Source organism: Saccostrea cucullata, unplaced genomic scaffold (genome assembly GCF_032062105.1).
Source record: "Saccostrea cucullata isolate Sc308-1 unplaced genomic scaffold, CSIRO_AGI_Scuc_v1 ctg12617, whole genome shotgun sequence".
NCBI lineage: Eukaryota > Metazoa > Mollusca > Bivalvia > Ostreida > Ostreidae > Saccostrea > Saccostrea cuccullata.
Window position 1 is genome coordinate 1,604 of NW_026922107.1, and position 17,245 is coordinate 18,848.

The 17,245-nt window shown below is 35.3% G+C and overlaps 1 protein-coding gene and 1 long non-coding RNA gene across 2 annotated transcripts; both read right to left on the minus strand.

The window, feature by feature from the left end:
- Nucleotides 1–1,179: 1,179 nt before the first annotated feature.
- Nucleotides 1,180–4,452, minus strand: LOC134261188 (uncharacterized). The gene is made up of 4 exons (XM_062743636.1): nt 3,789–4,452; nt 2,793–3,058; nt 1,958–2,672; nt 1,180–1,871 (listed from the first exon to the last, which is right to left on the minus strand). The coding sequence occupies exons 1-4, from the start codon at nt 4,450–4,452 to the stop codon at nt 1,180–1,182; spliced, it is 2,337 nt and encodes a 778-aa protein (XP_062599620.1).
- Nucleotides 4,453–9,266: 4,814 nt separating this feature from the next.
- LOC134261189 (uncharacterized) lies at nt 9,267–16,149 on the minus strand. Its single transcript, XR_009990762.1, has 3 exons — nt 15,994–16,149; nt 13,880–13,955; nt 9,267–9,560 (listed from the first exon to the last, which is right to left on the minus strand). It is a non-coding gene; the product is annotated as an uncharacterized LOC134261189 (long non-coding RNA).
- Nucleotides 16,150–17,245: the final 1,096 nt, after the last annotated feature.

Genomic DNA, 17,245 nt, shown 5'->3' on the forward strand with positions numbered 1-17,245 from the left:
ATTTTCACAGCCGTTTTCATGGGAATCGCATCAGAGAAAAAATCACTATATTTCTGTTAGTACTTCAAATATCACGTCAGAAATCTAAATACATAAAAATAGAACAATTTAAAGATACATTTGAGAAAATTGTTAAAAAATATCGCGAATTATAGAAAATTAAGAAGTTAAATTTTATATTCCGCATGCTTTTGCTTCAAAATTTTTGTAGTGCTCCTTACCTCGCCATCAGCGATATCAACATAAGCATTCTTTTAAAATACAGAAATTTTGCCCAAAATTTATTGGAATGTTTAAAATACATATTTCTGTGAAATTTCATAACTATATGACGTCTGTAAGAGTAAATAATAGCACAGTCCGAGTAATTTTTTAACGGCCCTCGTATTTACATCTATATAAATTATAAATTTATGTATTCATATCCATAATACTATATTGATATGATAAAATAGTGTTCACACTGGACTATATAGTTAAAAATTTGCATAAACCATAATCAACATTTTTTATGATGCCCAAAGATTCCAATAAAATATATCTATGAATAAAATTTTCCTCGCAGGTAAACGAATCTAACAAATCAGCTGTCGGCGAAAAACGGACGACGTAGAAACGTACTCATAGAGATTGTTCTGGAATCCATGCCTCTAAAAAAATCATTTAAGCATGTATTCGGCACTGTATTTCAGTTCTTTGCTTAATATTACTACGTCATACATCTTTTAGAATTACAAGTCTTACGAAAAGATTGCGAAGTGAATTGCGTGGACATGAGGTTCACAACAGTAAATATATAAGTGAAGCTAAACAGTATGCCTTGGGCATACGCCAGCCTACGTATGCGCGAGAATTCTAAAGAGTTTCAATCGGCAATCTTCGGCTGACTCCGCTTCACCAATCGCAACTTCTTGGGCCTTTTTAACTAGCTATGACGTCACAGCCTACTCCACTGCGTTACGCGTATCTAGCTACAAAAATATAAATTTCCGGTCTTTTCCCAAAAGTCTATGAAAAAATATTGATAACTCTTTGAAATCTTTAATTAGTATTAAGCCGTATTTCGTTTTGAAAATATCGATTCCTAAATATTTTGAACTATTTTGCGTGAAGAATCGTGCGTATGCGTTAGTAATTGTGCAAGATTGTGAACCATAGGAGATCGTTCATGTAACATGTTTAATCGTGCGTTAATCGTGCGGAATCATTCACGTAACGTGATCGTTTGTGCAAGTTGTCAACAATAACGTTCCAGCCACTGTAGAAATGACTGATTTTCATCGTAACGCAGTGAAGGCCTGCCAAAACGTTTTCTATTAGGCGCTCAAATGTTGCAGGAGCACAACATAAGCCAAATGGCATAACCTTAAACTGGAAAAGTCCACGGCGTGTGGCAAAGGCTGTCTTTTGTTTGTCGTCTGGCTCCATCTCTACCTTCCAATATCCTGAGCAGAGATCTAGAGTAGAGAACCACGAGCTACCACTCAACTGATCCAGTGACTCGTCTATTCTGGGAAGGGGGTATGCGTCCTTGATTGTACAGCTATTTAACTTGCGGTAATCAATGCAAAAGCGGAATGTACCGTCTTTCTTTTTCGCTAGCACAATAGGCGCTGACCATGGGCTGTTTGATGGCTCGATCACACCTCTTTCCAGCATGTCATTCAGCTGTTGGTCAACCTCATCTGTTAGATGAGCGGGCACTCTCCTTGGTGATATTTTGATAGGATGACTGTCCCCTGTATCTATCCTGTGTTTGACGATGCCTGTACGCCCTAGATCTTTATCACATTTTGCAAAAAGATTGGTATACTCAAACAAAAATTTATTAGCTTCTTTTTCTGCTTTCGCGTCAAGTGGCTTGAAGTTTTCTTCAGCATATCAACCAAATCAGGTCTTAACTTTCTAGGCTTGCTTAACGTATTCTCCTCTTGTGATTCAACCACTCTGACCTCACTGAGTTGTCCAGTAACTGTTCCTGGGTAAATGACTCTTGATTCCTCTCCTACATTGAACAAACGGACTGGTACCGTCTCTTGTGGTAAGACCAATGTTCTGGCTGTGATGTAGCCTTCTCTTGGTATATCAGATACAAATGGTTCCACCAAAAACGTTTTCCTTGGAACATGTTTGCCGTCCTTCAACACCTGTCCCTGCGCGATAATCTCACTTCTAGGGGGTATGCTGAGTATATCTGTTGCGGTTATTCTGTTGCAGCCTATGTAACCCTCAACAAACAATTGTATTTTCTTATCTTTAATGTGAAGTACCTTTTGACTCATGTCGACCGTACATGCATTTGACAATAGAAAGTCAAGCCCCAGTATTCCATCTGCCTGAATCTCCGAAATGACAGCAGTAGAGTGTGCTACCATGCCCTCAATATTAAGTGTTATGTCCGCCTTACCCTTGACAGATACCTCACTTACATTGGCAGCTAAGATACTCTGGTTAACCTTCTGCAGCTTTGGCCCGATGTTCTCTGCAATTTTCTCGTACATTGCTGAGAACAACAATGTCAGTGTTGCCCCTGTGTCAACCAGGAATTTAGCTTGGACACCTTGCACAGAAATGTCTATGTACATGCCTGCTTCATCTAGGGAAGATCCAACACCAATTGATCCACTAGGACAGGCTGACGTCTGTTTACTTCGTACTGGCCTGCCTAATCCCTTTTTGTCTTTTGAATCCTTGTGTTCACTTTCACAGGGTCGTTACTTAAGCTTTGGGCAGTTAAGTTTTATGTGGCCTTCCTTGTTACACTCATAACAACGCAATGGTTTGCCTCTCACTGGTTTGTCAAAGGTTTTCCTGACTGGCCGATTCAGCTTCAGCTTTTGAATCTCGTTGGTTAACGTATTCATGTTAGCCTCCATGGACTTCATCCATGTCTCAAGACTGTTCTGGCTACCCTCAGCAGATGAGTATTCTGCTGCCGATACTCGCAAACGGCCTCTTGCCTCTCGGTGACTGCTCTCTGCTCGATTATAATCCTCAAGTTCAACGGCTAGCCGGATGGCTTCATTCAGGTTTTGAGGACGGCGCAAGTGAGTTAAGGCTACGTATGGAGGTTTCTATGCAAAATAATTAATTTAGACCCATAATTGCTATACATACCGCAAAGAAAATGTTAAGACTTGTTTTCTAATACATTCTTGGTACCCACGATATGCAATTGCCAGTACACATTATGACGTCATATTATGACGTCATCAGCCTTTACTACACAAGTTTATAAGAAACATCAACAAAATCGCTTCGGCGCAAGGGCATACCTTACTTTGTTTTACAGAAACAAGGTAAAAAGAAAAGCAGAATGTTCCAAATATTTAAGATATTGCTGCACAAATGTCGACACTGCAATTGTTTAGTTACTATTCGTAGAGTTCTAAGTTGAAACAGGGTAAAAATGTACAATCCAGTGTAAGTTTAGTAAAATTCTTATCGATTGAAGAAGAGGATAGGATTTGTGCAGCAATTTTATTAATTTTAAGAATATTTTCCTTAATATTATACCTCATTTATTTTAAATTAAATAGGATATGCCCTTGCGCCGACGTTGTTTTGTTGATGTGTATTATTATCTTGAATGGGAAAGAACTATGACGTCATAATATGACGTCATAATGTGCACTTGCATTAATATACTGTGGGTACTAAGTCTGTATAAGAAAATCAATTTGAACTTTCTCTGTACATAAAATACACAATTTATGCATTTTTATTACCTCATTTGCATAGAAAAACCCATATTTAGCCTTAAGTCACTTGCGGGGATTGTTTTATGCGAATCCTCATCTCTAAATCTACCAAAGCATCAACAAACGCATCTTTGGCTAGAGTTTCTCGCACATCACCAGGTGCTGATGCGTAGGCCAAATTGGTTAGTCGTCTAATGGCCTGACCTAACTCTGGTATGGACTCAGATGCTCTTTGTCTTCGTTCTTTGAGCTGAACACGATACAGATCTGTTTGGTTAGGAGGGGAGAACCTCTCCTCAAGGGACCTGACCAGTGTCTGATAGTGCTGACCAGTATCGCTTGGCAAGTCACCTAACACTGACTGTGCTTGACCACGCAGTGATACAGCTAAGTAAAGACCCTTCTTGTCATCTGTCCAGCCGTTTACAACAGCACAAGCCTCAAAATGTGATTTGTAGTCAAGCCAGGAATTTGTGCCGTCATACGTGGCTGGCTTGATTATATGGCCTGTCTTGGCATTGTCTGTCTCTATTGACTGCCTCCGTGGTTTTGGCGTGTCAAATAGATGGCCCGTCACAACGTCGTCAACCCCAGCATGTGGTGTAAAGCTTGGTTTACCTTCGTCTGGAAATCTAACTTTAGGCCGTGCGCCGTACTCGTCAAATGACACATCTCCTGACATACCGGCCGGTTGCTTATCAGTACTGCGTGTCGCATATCCAGACTCTTGGCTTGTCGCATGTCTGACCATCGTTGCTGGTTGGCGTTCTAATCTTCTCTAAGAGCTTCTCCATCCGCTCTATGGTTTCTGACAATTTCTTGGACGAATCCATGGTCAACAAAATCCCGACGCTTGCCACCAAATAATGTAACGTGCAACGCGGCCGAGCTTGGTGTTTGGTGATATGTCTTGTATCACCGAGGCGTTACACTCAGGTTCGTTAACCTGTTAACTCAGGTTTTTGTTGACCAAATAAAATATGTACAAATATATATACAAATACAATGGGTCTCTTCTTGATTGGACAGCCACTAACTGTGGCCAACGGGTATCTCCCGCAAGTAAATTTCTTCGTGTCCTGCCACTCCACACTAGTACTGTTTCTTGGCACTTCCCCCACCCCCACCATCACTGTGGTATGCCACCTTTTTCTATATATGACAAAATGACTGCCTTATTCAAGTCTTACGCTTTGGTTCCCTGTTAAACACTTAGCCGTCTATTCCCCGCAACCGTCTGCCTTATGCAGGTCTTATAACGGTATATAGAAGAATAAACGTACTAACGTTCATCAATACCGTCACCAGAGAGGTTTCATAGTACTGCTATACAACCAGTATTATCCAAATGCAGTCTTAGTACAATGACAGATTCATACTACTTGTATGATCGTAATATTAATATTTTTAGTGTTTAAGAAATTGAAAGATAACGTAGGTCTAAAGTTTATACGAAACTAACCATCACCAAACCAATTTCCGTTTCACCGGTATACATGTATGCATTGTTCATCTTTCCTCTAAATGTTTTCAAATCAGTTTGGTTTTGACGCCATATTGTCTATATACTAGAAAAATGCGAATTTTCACTATCTTGCTTATTAATATCATATTAGATTCTGTTTTTTGTTTGTCAATACCTGAGGACAATATTGCGTAAAACAGAAAAAAAAAGTTTTTCTATTTTGATTTTGGAATGCGTAATACTTTTCTTACACATGTAAGTTTTAAGGATAAATTTTAGTTTGTGAAAAATGTGTTGATCAAGTTAAATGTGTTGTCTGATATAAATATAATCCAAATAAAATATTTTTATTACATCTCCACAGGGCATGTGAAATGCTACCAGAACATATAAATCATGATTTTAAATCAACAAATTTGAGAAATATTAACTTCAAATATGTGTCCACATACTTTAAAAGATATAAAACATAATTGTTGACCCACTTTGGAAGTGAACTGATCTTAACAATGAACCACGAACGATAGTATTGTTCTCCCGCCTAGCTCTAAGTCAATTCTGAAAAGTTAACATATTCGAATGATTTTCAAAATTTTTATAGATATTTATATGAATTCTTTTAAAACGTTACTTTTTTGGGATACCAAAGAGAGAAAACGCTATAATTATGGTAAAACTTGCGTTTTTCACTATAGAAATCTATGGAAAACGGAAAATATTTTTAAAACATCTTCCCCCCCCCCCCGTGAAACAAAAATTCCTTTTTACAGGTAATATAGACTGTCATTTTACAAATTTATGCCAAAGCTTTTTGTGTTTCACGGGGGGGGGGGAACATATGTTTATAGACAAAAAAAAAATGCTGATTTTTTACCAATTCTAAAGCTATTTACAACTAAATAATTGTATTTAAATATTTTATATATATATTTTATTTACTTGCGTAAAACATAAGAAAATATATGAAATACATTTTATCATATTTAAGACTATTTCAAAATATGGTGATTCTTGAAAGTTCGATTTCACTAGAAAATATCGTCTACCCCCCTTTTTTCGAGAGCTGAAATTAATGATAATTTACTATCTAGAGCTGGAATTAAAATGATTAAGCAATTACCATAGAATTGTTCCTTGTATTAAACAAAGACTTAATGGCCAAATTGCCATTAAAATTGAATTTGCAAAATGTAGGCGGGAATCAAGAGTTAGAGTACGTAGTTCTTTTAGCAGAGGGTTCTTTATCGTGCCAGCGCCTACCGTGACACGGGACCTCCTTTTTAAAGACCATATCCAAAAGACCAGTGACTTTCACTTCTGATGCCGAGCGCTTGGCGAAGGAACAGTCGCTACCTATTTTTACGTCTTAGGTTTGACGCGACGCCGGGAACGAGAATCGAACCCGTGCCTCCCGATCACGAAACGAACGCTCTACCACTGGGCTACCGTGAACGGTCAATAGAAGGATTGAAGTTGTGTACATCGTTTTTTTTTTTTTTTTTTGCTTTTTTTTATTTCTTTATTCAAAATGGCGCTATATAGGGGTCACAAATTAGAACGTTTAAAACAAGAGGCCCATGGGCCACATCGCTCATCTGAGAAACTTGGGTGCTGCAGTTCTTTGCCAGATTTCCCCTCTTGCTATGCCTATCATGCCCACTACCCCCCTCCTTTTTATGATTTTAAAACTTTAGAATCTGCATTACCCCAGGATGCTTCCAATATTTTGTTAATATTTTCATGTAAAACTTGGAATTTCCTATTGTGGCCCCACCCTACCCTTGGGAGTCATAATTATTATAATCTAATATCTACACTACCCAAAGATGCTTCCACATAAGTTTCAGCTTTCCTGAACGGACGGACGACGGACAAAATGTGATCAGAGAGCTCACTTGAGCCTTCGGCTCAGGTGAGCTAAAAACAAAAATTACTCATATTTTTCTTTTTATCTTCAAACCAAAAATATTTTGTTAAAATATATAGAACATAAATTGCATGTGAAGAATTAAAAGAATTTTCAAATGATATGTTGAAAAAAGGGCTGACCCCTAAATTAAGGGATCTAGAGGGGCCAAAAGTTTTTTTCCAGATATCTCAAAAAGTATTGAGAATTTGTAATACATCAAAGAAGCAAAGTTGTTCAAAATATCAAGATTCATCTAATGAGGTCGTCAATACATCCGGCGTCGTCACTTCCGGTCGAACCGGAAGTAGTCAGAAAATGCACATTTTTGCCGTTTTTGACAGGTTTTGGGTTACATGTGTCACTGAAAGCTTAAATCTAAATTTTCCATCCGTCGTTGTCACTTCCGGTCAAACCGGAAGTACCAAAGAATAGCTCAGTTTTGCAATAATTAACATAGATTCGGTGGATTAACCCATTTTTGAACTTCATAACTCATTTTTTTTAACATAAATGTTACTTCCGGTCAAACAGGACAGAAGACCTACTCGTTGCTTTGCAAAGATCTCGGTTCTAGTTACTTTGCTATTTATGGTAAATATTTTGAAGCTCGATAAAACTTGCGAAGTTCTATTTAAAACATTGAAAGTCAATTCTGACATTAATATCCGTCTGATATAATATAGGAGTACCTCTCTCTAACTGCAAAATGCACCGGTGAGGGGATTTATCAGCTGAGTTAACTACAGAATGAGTTTTTCATGTTTTTGGCAATGCCAAACATGTATACGTAACGTGTTTTGTTCTTTACCAGAACTTTGTTTGGCATCGCAGACTTTGTGAAGCGGCCAATAAAATGGCCCATGCATATTCAATTACATACAACAATTTTTCAGCGAGTTTGCCCACGGGTGATAAGTAAAGATAGATCACCCGTGGGGTTTTGACGATGCACTAACCCATGCTAATTCCATGTAAGTTTCAGTTTTCCTTGATTTTTGAAAAGATTTTTCCTATATATTTCAATATCAAACTTGTATTCCCATTTTTTCCCCTCACAACTCTGCCCTATTTATAAATATCATACATGTATAATGTACTTTGGGCAATGATCTAATTATTTTTAGCCCATGGTGATTGCAGAAATTCTACAATCTACAAAAGATTTTTAAAAAATAAATAACCACATTTGTATCCTTTAGTTATCTTTTGTTTTGCATATCGAATCCAACGAATGCATTTGTTCAGTTCCATCTTAAAATAGACCTTTTTAAAAACAACGACATTAGCTTCGATGAATATGGTCATTTATCAATAAATAAGTTAATTAGACATCACTTATAGGGAGAAATCCCAGACAACACAATAGTACTTTTTTGGCAAATGATATGAAACAGACAGTGGGATCTCCTAAGAATAGTGACAAACTATCACCAGTACACAAAATATATGAGTATTACAGATATAATTAATACAATTTTTATGAACATAAAAATGTCAGTCAAATTAAGAAAAATCATAATAAGTTTAACCATTTTAACTGTGTAGATTTTTTTTTAAATTTTAAATTTTCAAAATATCTGGATTTTATAGGACAAAATAAATGTTTAGTTTAATAAGCATGCCTGCAGAAAGGTAGAATTTTGAACATCAGAGAAAGTTTACAATATTTCTTAATATTTTAGAAATTTCTTATTCTAACTATTAACAACCAAAATAGGTATAAGAATATATACACTTACTAATCCAGCCATCCATTATTTTGTTTGTATCATCTATCCTTAAATCATGTTAATGTATGTATATTTTAAAAAAGATTGCAGATCACCGGGTAATTAACATATAAAGAATACAAAAAATAAGTCAACAACAATGGCAAGGTGATCTCGAGCTCCCCTCAATGCAAAAATCAAAAATATAAAAAATTTAGGTGGCATGCACAAAATTCCATAAAAAATCTTATTTAATTCAACCATACTAAGCGATCACATGCAATACTGCCTGTAGTAATTATATTAATTTTGTTTATTGATTGATATGAAGTTTTATTGAGAAAAATTAACCTTCATAATTGATTTTTGACCAATATTTCTGATATATTTTCATATTTTTAACACTCTTTTTTGTAAATGTAACAAATTTTTCACAAAAGAATATATATATTTTGAAGACTCTGTTGACTTTGTCTCAATTCTTTGCCGACTCTGTTACGCTCCATTCCAACCTTGGTAACAGTCCGAGGTGCAAACCACCCTAGGAGCTTTGAGTGTTGAAGACTCTTGTACGTTTGGTCTGGAAATTATCACATGAATATTGTAGAATTCAGGTAGGCAGTTTTGTTTACACAGCATGATTAATTCATATTCATAAAAACTTTGACCAGTCATGGTAAGCAATGTTAAGTTTTATATGGTTACAAACACACAAGAACATGAGAAACACCTCCTTGGAATGTACTTGAAAGCCAGTTTTAGAGCCAGTTTTCTACCTAAAAACAAGAATATAATAATGAATAAAAAGAGTTATATTATATAAATGTTAAATAAGTGGAAATTTCAGCGAGGTGCTTATTTAGCAATTTGCCTTCATTATAGTATTTTATTTCTGGTAAAAAACAATATTACTGGAAGCTCACTAAAGAAGCCATTACAACTAAAATGCTATTAATTTTTAGTGATATTCAAATATAGCAATCTAAGCTACCTCACTAATAATGCCAAAATCAAATCCATGCTAAACAGTCTGCTTATACAGTATTATGAAAACATCATAAGTTTAATGTAGATGATTTTCTTTAGCCATATTTGGTGTAATTTGAAAACTTCATAACAATGGAATATAGGATCTCCCATCGTGTGCAGTTGAATATTATTTTTATCTAACAAGAGCTAATATTTTAAATAGGGCAGATTAATTGTGGCCAGACCGCCATGTTAAACTGCCCATGGAAAACCCTGTGTTGTACTTCACTTTCACCACAGCTTATTTTGAAAATAACTTAAAATTTTCTTTAAATGTGATGACTGCTCTATATAACCTTGAGAAATACTTATTAACACAAGAATCAAATATTGGCAACACAATATGCATAAGAACAAGCTATGATTTTAAAAAGGTCAAGATCTAGTAAATGAAAGATGCCTACAGATTTCATTATGCTTCACAATTTTAGCTTGGTCAAATAAGCTGTTTCAGGGCATAATTTGTTGGAAAACAAGATGAACAAAAGACCCACAGCTGAAAAGCTTTATTAACCATGCTATTCTTAACCAGTTTTCCCCTTTGCAATTACTATTGTGACCCTGGCCATCAGCAGTCAGGGGTGTGATTGAAATCCATATTTAAAAATGATTGATAATGGGCATTTTTTCTAAGTCTACAATGTACACATTTTTCTTATTTTTGTAAATATTACCTCTTTCCATCATATTTCCATTCCCAAGTCAATTTTCCCAACCCATTTACTACAGTAATAAGATGTAGTACACTATCCTGCCATAGACCCTTCTGTAGAGAAACATCTTGACAAGTAATTGAAACCAATATAATCTAGTGTGCCTTGTAAAACTAACAAGATAATTAAAAGCACCTTGACCTAAAAATTTGATAAACAATGATGAAAAACTGTCATATTTGATATCAGAGGTAACTCTATTTCTAAAATAAATTTAAAAATACAGTGGCTGGAACGTTATTGTTGACAAACCAATCGTGTATCATGCGTGATCATCATGTAACGTGTGAAATCATGCGTAAATCAGACTCAATCGTTTGTGTTTTTAATCGTGTGAGATCGTGCGTTTAGAAATGTGTAAATTTTGTTTTGTTTTTCTCGGAACGATATTTGTAAAATAAAAATTTTACGATTAATTATTAGAGATACGTACTAGTATTTTATTAATTTTATTCTATACCCACTGAATATAACTTTATATTTTTAATTTTTTACAAAATTAAAATTTTTAATTAGTAAAATCATGCATCTGATATGAATATTTACTACATATTAATGCATGCGTAGGGATACCGGTATCTTAAACAAATGAATTCAAATGAACACGGTTAAAATCAAAATCGATTGAAGAGTCCATCAAGTAATTCATTCATGATCGTGTGTTCCCTGTTAGTTTTATATAATAATATTATAGTCTATTGAACTTATTTAGTACAGATTATGTTTATTTATATGATAAGGATTTTAGCTTAAAATGTTATGATCATTATACTCTTTTTTTTTTGCTGAACACGAGTACATAGTAATTGAATTTAAATTTTAAGGCATCTAATTATAAAAGTTTAAGCATCTGTATACGATAAATATTTATAAGTACAACAAATATTTCAAAACAAATTTGATGTAATACAGGGTTTCAGATTGAAATAAGTAACTATAGGACATGTGGCATATTTACCAGAAAAGTTATAGGCCATTCTGTCCTAAACTTTCTAAAATTATAGGCTTAATCTTAGTTTGATTATACACATAGACCTCATTTGTGTGATTGTTTGAAGAATTAACGAATTATACAATATTTTAGGAAGAATTAGAAGAAATGCACTGTGTCTGACACACCGACTCGCATCGTGGAATAACTCCGTGTCGCACTGTGGAAGAATATTGCCTCTCTTTCTAGGCACCGTGTCGAACCGTGGAGGAACATACCCGCAATTTTTAGGCACCGTGTCACACCGTGTTACACCGTTGATCGGAGACCGAACTTCAAAGACGCCGACGTTTCAAAAGTTCCACGCAAAAGCGTGGAACGGAGGTCCACCTTGGCCAGTGGAATCTGGAAGAAACTCGTGAGCTGTACTGTAGCTTTCTGTTCTTGGGATTTTTCCTTATTTTTCTATGTAAAACTTCCATTAACCATTGTGACCCCACCCAACCCTTGGGGGTCATGATTTGAACAAATTTAAATCTATACTAAGTCAGAATGCTTCCATGTAAATACAAGCACCACTAATCATGGCTTTGCTATTCTTTATAAGAGGATTTTTAAAAACATATTTTAATGTAAAACTTTGAACCCCCATTGTGGCCCCACCGTATCCCTGAATGTTGTGATTTTAACAAACTAGAATCTATACTACCTCAGGATGATTCCATTTAAATATCTCTAATCATGGCTTTGAGGTATTAATGATGATTTTAAAGATTTCCCTATTATTCCAAGTATTACGTATTACATTGTTATAGAAAAGCATCATAACGTAACCGTGGCGTCATATGACGTCACAGTCAAGGCTTTCTAATAGTCTTGTGTGGTTTGCCCAACTGCATGTCATTGAAAATTGAATTTCAATTTCATTAGCATTGTTACATAAGGAATGACATTAGCAAATGTAAATATATGAATATCTTTAATCGTGGCTTTAAAGTACTTGAAAAGAAGATTTTAAAAGTTTTCCAATATATTCCTATTTAAAACAATGATTGGCCATTTTGGCCCTGCCCTACCTCACGGGGTCATGATTTGAACAAATTTGAATCTACACTACCTGAGGATGCTTCACATATCTGAGATTAATTGCACACAACTTTCATCATTCCTGTCTCAATGGTACTTGAGAAGAAGATTTTTAAAAATTTTTCCTATATATTCCTATGTAAAACTTTGATCGGCCATTTTGGCCCCGCCCTACCCCCCAAGGTCATGATTTGAAAAAAAAGATTTTTCCTATATAACCCTGTGCAAAACTTTGATTGGAATATTTCGCCCCACCCTACCCCCTGGGGTTATGATTTGAACAAACTTGAATCTACACTACCTGAGGCGGTTCCACATGAGTTTCATCTTTCCTGGCACAGTGGTTTTTGAGAAGATATTTAAAGATTTTTTCCTATATATTCCTATGTAAAACTCTGATCGACCATTTTGGCCCCTCCCTACCCCCGGAGGTCATGATTTGAACAAATTTGAATCTACACTACCTGAGGATGCTTCACATAAGTCATCTTTCCTGGCCCAGTGGTTCTTGAGAAGAAGATTTTTAAAAATGCAATTAATTTTTCTCTAATTCATGATAATCTCCCATTTACCCAAGGATACATTGTGGCAAGTTTGGTTGAAAATGGCCCAGTGATTCTTCAGAATATGAAAAGTTTACGACAACGACAATGACAACCAGTGTTCGAAATTAGCATCGGTCTGTAGGTCCTGCGCCGACGTACAAACGGAAGGACTCATGTATAGTATGACTAAATGGGTCCTTGAAATGATTTTGGGCCGATGATGATTTGCCAAGAAAGAAGGCCTAAAAAATATGTTTCTTTCCTATAAGCCGACCGACACAATTTCCAAATTGCTACCATATCTGTGCCGGTTCCAATCAGCTGATGCAATTTTTTAAAGAATGTTAATTGTAGCTTAATATAGTTGAAATATAAACAATTGTTGATCTGAACAATTTAGAATCTACACTATATCAGAATGCTTCCACATAAGTTTCAGCATTCTGACACAGTGGCTCTTGAGAAGATTTTTTAAGGACCCTATGCTATTTTTGTCTTTTCTTAATTATCTCCCCTTGTGAAAGGGTCTGGCATTGCTAATTTTTTGTCTACGGGCATCTGATGGCACTATAATAATCTTAAAATAAAAATGTCTTGAAAAATTATCAGGAGGTAAGGTACCTTGCATATGTCCCTAACTCATATTGAAGCTAATTTCAGAACTTTTTCAGAACATTCAATATTTAGGGAAGAATAAATTCCAAACCATACCTTCTTCTTACAAGAAAATAAAGTTCTCTTGAATAAAAAGTTACTTATTTATAGTATATGATAATTGATAGAGCACATACCTGCAGTTATCATTGATGGAGTCAGGTCAACCACTGTTATGAGGATATGTTGCCATATATCCTTACATTTGAACAACTGTTAGGAATATAATAACATAATATACTGCAAAGAAGATATTTTATGCCCCTCCAATTCCCCTTAATCAAATATCTAAAGTGGATTAAATTTTTGTCCTATCTGTCCATCTGATTGTGCACAATTTTTTTTTTTACCTTGCCCATAACCACTGTGTGGCTGAGGATTTTGCTGTCACATTTAATAGAAATATTCCTTGTGACAAGATCCTTCTTTAGGTACCACAATATTTGACCTCTTGACCTTGAAGTCTGACCCACTTTAACAAAAACCAGAAGTCTCTGTCAAGACTGTAGCTCTACTGGTTTATACTTAAAACAAAAGAATAGAAATGTAGCAGTTGGGACTTGAAAATTTAAAAACAGCAATAAAAAAAATTATCCTTGCCGCTAATCAAAATAAAAACTGAAGAACAATATTATGTATCTAAGTATAGTCTACTTGTGTGCCAAGTTATATTGAAATTGGACCAAAACTGTACAAGGAAAAGCATTTTGAAAGAATTTCGTGAAATTTGTATTTTTAGTAACCACGGCAACACCGTTTTTTTACTTGTGTGCCAAGTTATGTTGAAATCAGACCAAAACTCTAGGAGTAGTAGCATTTTGCAACAATTTCACAGAAATTTCTAGTTTTAGTGACCACGGCAACACCGTTCATCGAAATAAAAAAATCAATAAAAAGAAATATGTATCTTAGTGTAGTCTACTTGTGTGCCAAGTTATATTGAAATCAGACCAAAACTGTAGTAGGAGTAGCATTTTGAAAGAATTTCACAGAAATTACTATTTTTAGTAACACAACAACACCGTTTATCAAAATCAAAAACCTATGCACAGAATTATGTATCTTAGTATAGTCTACTTGTGTGCCAAGTTATATTTAAATCAGACCAAAACTGTAGGAGGAGTAGCATTTTGCAAGATTCTCACAGAAATTTCTATTTTAAGTAACCATGGCAACAACGTTCATCAAAATCAAAAACCGATGCACAGAATTATGTATCTTAGTATAGTCTACTTGTGTGCCAAGTTATACTAAAATCGGTCCAAAACTGTAGGAGGAGTAGCATTTTGAAAGATTCTCACAGAAAGTTCTATTTTTAGTAACCACGGCAACACCGTTCATCGAAATAAAAAATCAATACAAAGAAATATGTATCTTAGTGTTGTCTACTTCTGTGCCAAGTTATATTGAAATCAAACCAAAACTGTAGGAGGAGTAGCATTTTGAAAAATTGTTACAGACAGACAGACAGACAGACAGACGGACAGACGCCGGGCGCATTACTTTCGCATAAGCTCTTCTTGTCTCTGACCAGTAGAGCTAAAAATTACCAAACTTAAACCTTGACCATAAATTTTGATTGTTTGTTCGGTCATATTTCACATGTGTATTCATTGTGACAAAGTCTTTTCATATGCATATAAATATTTTTGATCTTAAGAGTATCATGGCTCATTTTCAAAATACTTAGACCTTTGACAAAACTTTTGAACAGTTTACACTAGATCTAGGCTTTTCATATTTCATAGGTTTATTTCTTATTACTTCCTATGACCTTTTCCTGGATAAAAAATGTTGACCTTGACCTTGTAGTTTAACCTGCATCTGAGAAATTTCAACAGGGGGGGGGGGGGGGGAGGGGGGCATTAGTGTTTCACAAAAGTTTGGAAGCAACAGTAAATGTATATTTAAACAAAATAGAACTATAACTGTGGAATCAAATTAAGTATAATCTGAATGTTTCATAATATCAGATTAAATCAAATTACTTGATGAAAAGTAATTAATTACAGCTAATTGCAATGAACAGTTAAAACATGTTTGATATATGTACCAGTATGAAGTATTATTGTATACAGGGTTATTTTCGCCCTTTTGCACTTGCAAACAATATTGTCCCATTTTAAATTTGCGCACTCATATTTTGAATTCGCCCCATTTTAAATTTACCCCATCAAGAAGAGGGTGAAACAGCAAAAATGAACTGGCAAAAATTTCCCTGCATACAGTAGTTACACGGAATCAATCTTACCGCTGCTTTAACTGCATATAACATCCCATATCAAAGCAACTGGTGCCCATGAGGTTCAACTCCTCCAGATGATCCAAAGATCCACAATTAATTAGTGAAAGTAGGCCTTGTTTTGTGAATCTTACTCCATCTTTCATCGTCAGAGAAGTCAAACATTTTAGAGACTAGCAAAAAAGAAACAAAATGTTACTGATATTTGTAGAATTTTTTAGATATTTTCTATGGACAAATATAGTCAGCTCATGTTCGCCAAAGGCTCATTAATAATTTTAATTTCATGGGGCTTGAAACCAGCTTTCAGGACAGATGACACGAACAAACAATTGTTAATTTTTTTTTTAAATAACCACTTGTCAATAATCGAGTCATGACATCAAAATGAATTTTTTAATAATTGAACGGAATTTATTTTTATTTTTTATTCAACTTTCAACGTGTTCAACATTGAGATCTTATATGTACATTGACTTCATGAATTTAACTCTACATCTTTCATTACCTGTAAGTATCCAAGAAACTCATCAGTTAATTTGTAACATGAGAACAAAGTGAGTTTCTTTAGATTGGAACATATATAGCTAGCTATGCCCTCCATGTCTCTGTCTTCGAGGTTAGCTGCTTTCACCACCATCTCCTCAAGCATAATGTCTAGGTTGCTATGATGTCTTGCCAAGTTTCCGATGCCACTGAAATGTATATTGCATTTTTCTACATTAATTTACTAGCTGATGTTTAGTTAGTCTATGTGAAAGTTTACATTTTTAAAGGACATAAGGTCTATATACCTGGTAAAAATATACTTTTCACTAGACCATACATGTATTTACCAGACTGACTGCCTAAAATTAATATCTTCAGACCGGCTTATTTTGTCTTTTTGCCAGTCCAAATGACTGGCTATTGGAAACTCTGGATAGCAAACTTGACAATTACAAAATGGCCTCCTTACAAATGTATATCCTCATTAACCCTATTTGGAAGATAAAAAGTACCTGACTGAAATCCCGGATGTTCGATTAATGTTCAGGGACAGAACACTCCGTGGAAGGGCTGCTCTGATTCTGTCATCCACCCAGCCACATCCTTCCACATTTAGCACTTTCAGACGGGAACATCTCTCCAAAAAGTACACCAAGTCGTCCATAGCAATATCCTGTCTTCCCTTCAAAATTAAGTTTTCGGTGTAATGCGCTACTTCTTCTTTACGTAAAATATTGGACGTCAGTCTCGTAGCCACATATATGGCAAGAAA

What these genes read in the sequence shown, in the direction of transcription:
- LOC134261188 (XM_062743636.1), bottom strand. Translation starts at nt 4,452, where the DNA reads ATGGTCAGACATGCGACAAGCCAAGAGTCTGGATATGCGACACGCAGT. An exon ending in GGAAAACCTTTGACAAACCA is followed by an intron (nt 2,673 to 2,792) that starts GTGAGAGGCAAA and finishes AAAGACAAAAAG; the next exon opens with GGATTAGGCAGGCCAGTACG. An exon ending in AACAGTTACTGGACAACTCA is followed by an intron (nt 1,872 to 1,957) that starts GTGAGGTCAGAG and finishes GATATGCTGAAG; the next exon opens with AAAACTTCAAGCCACTTGAC.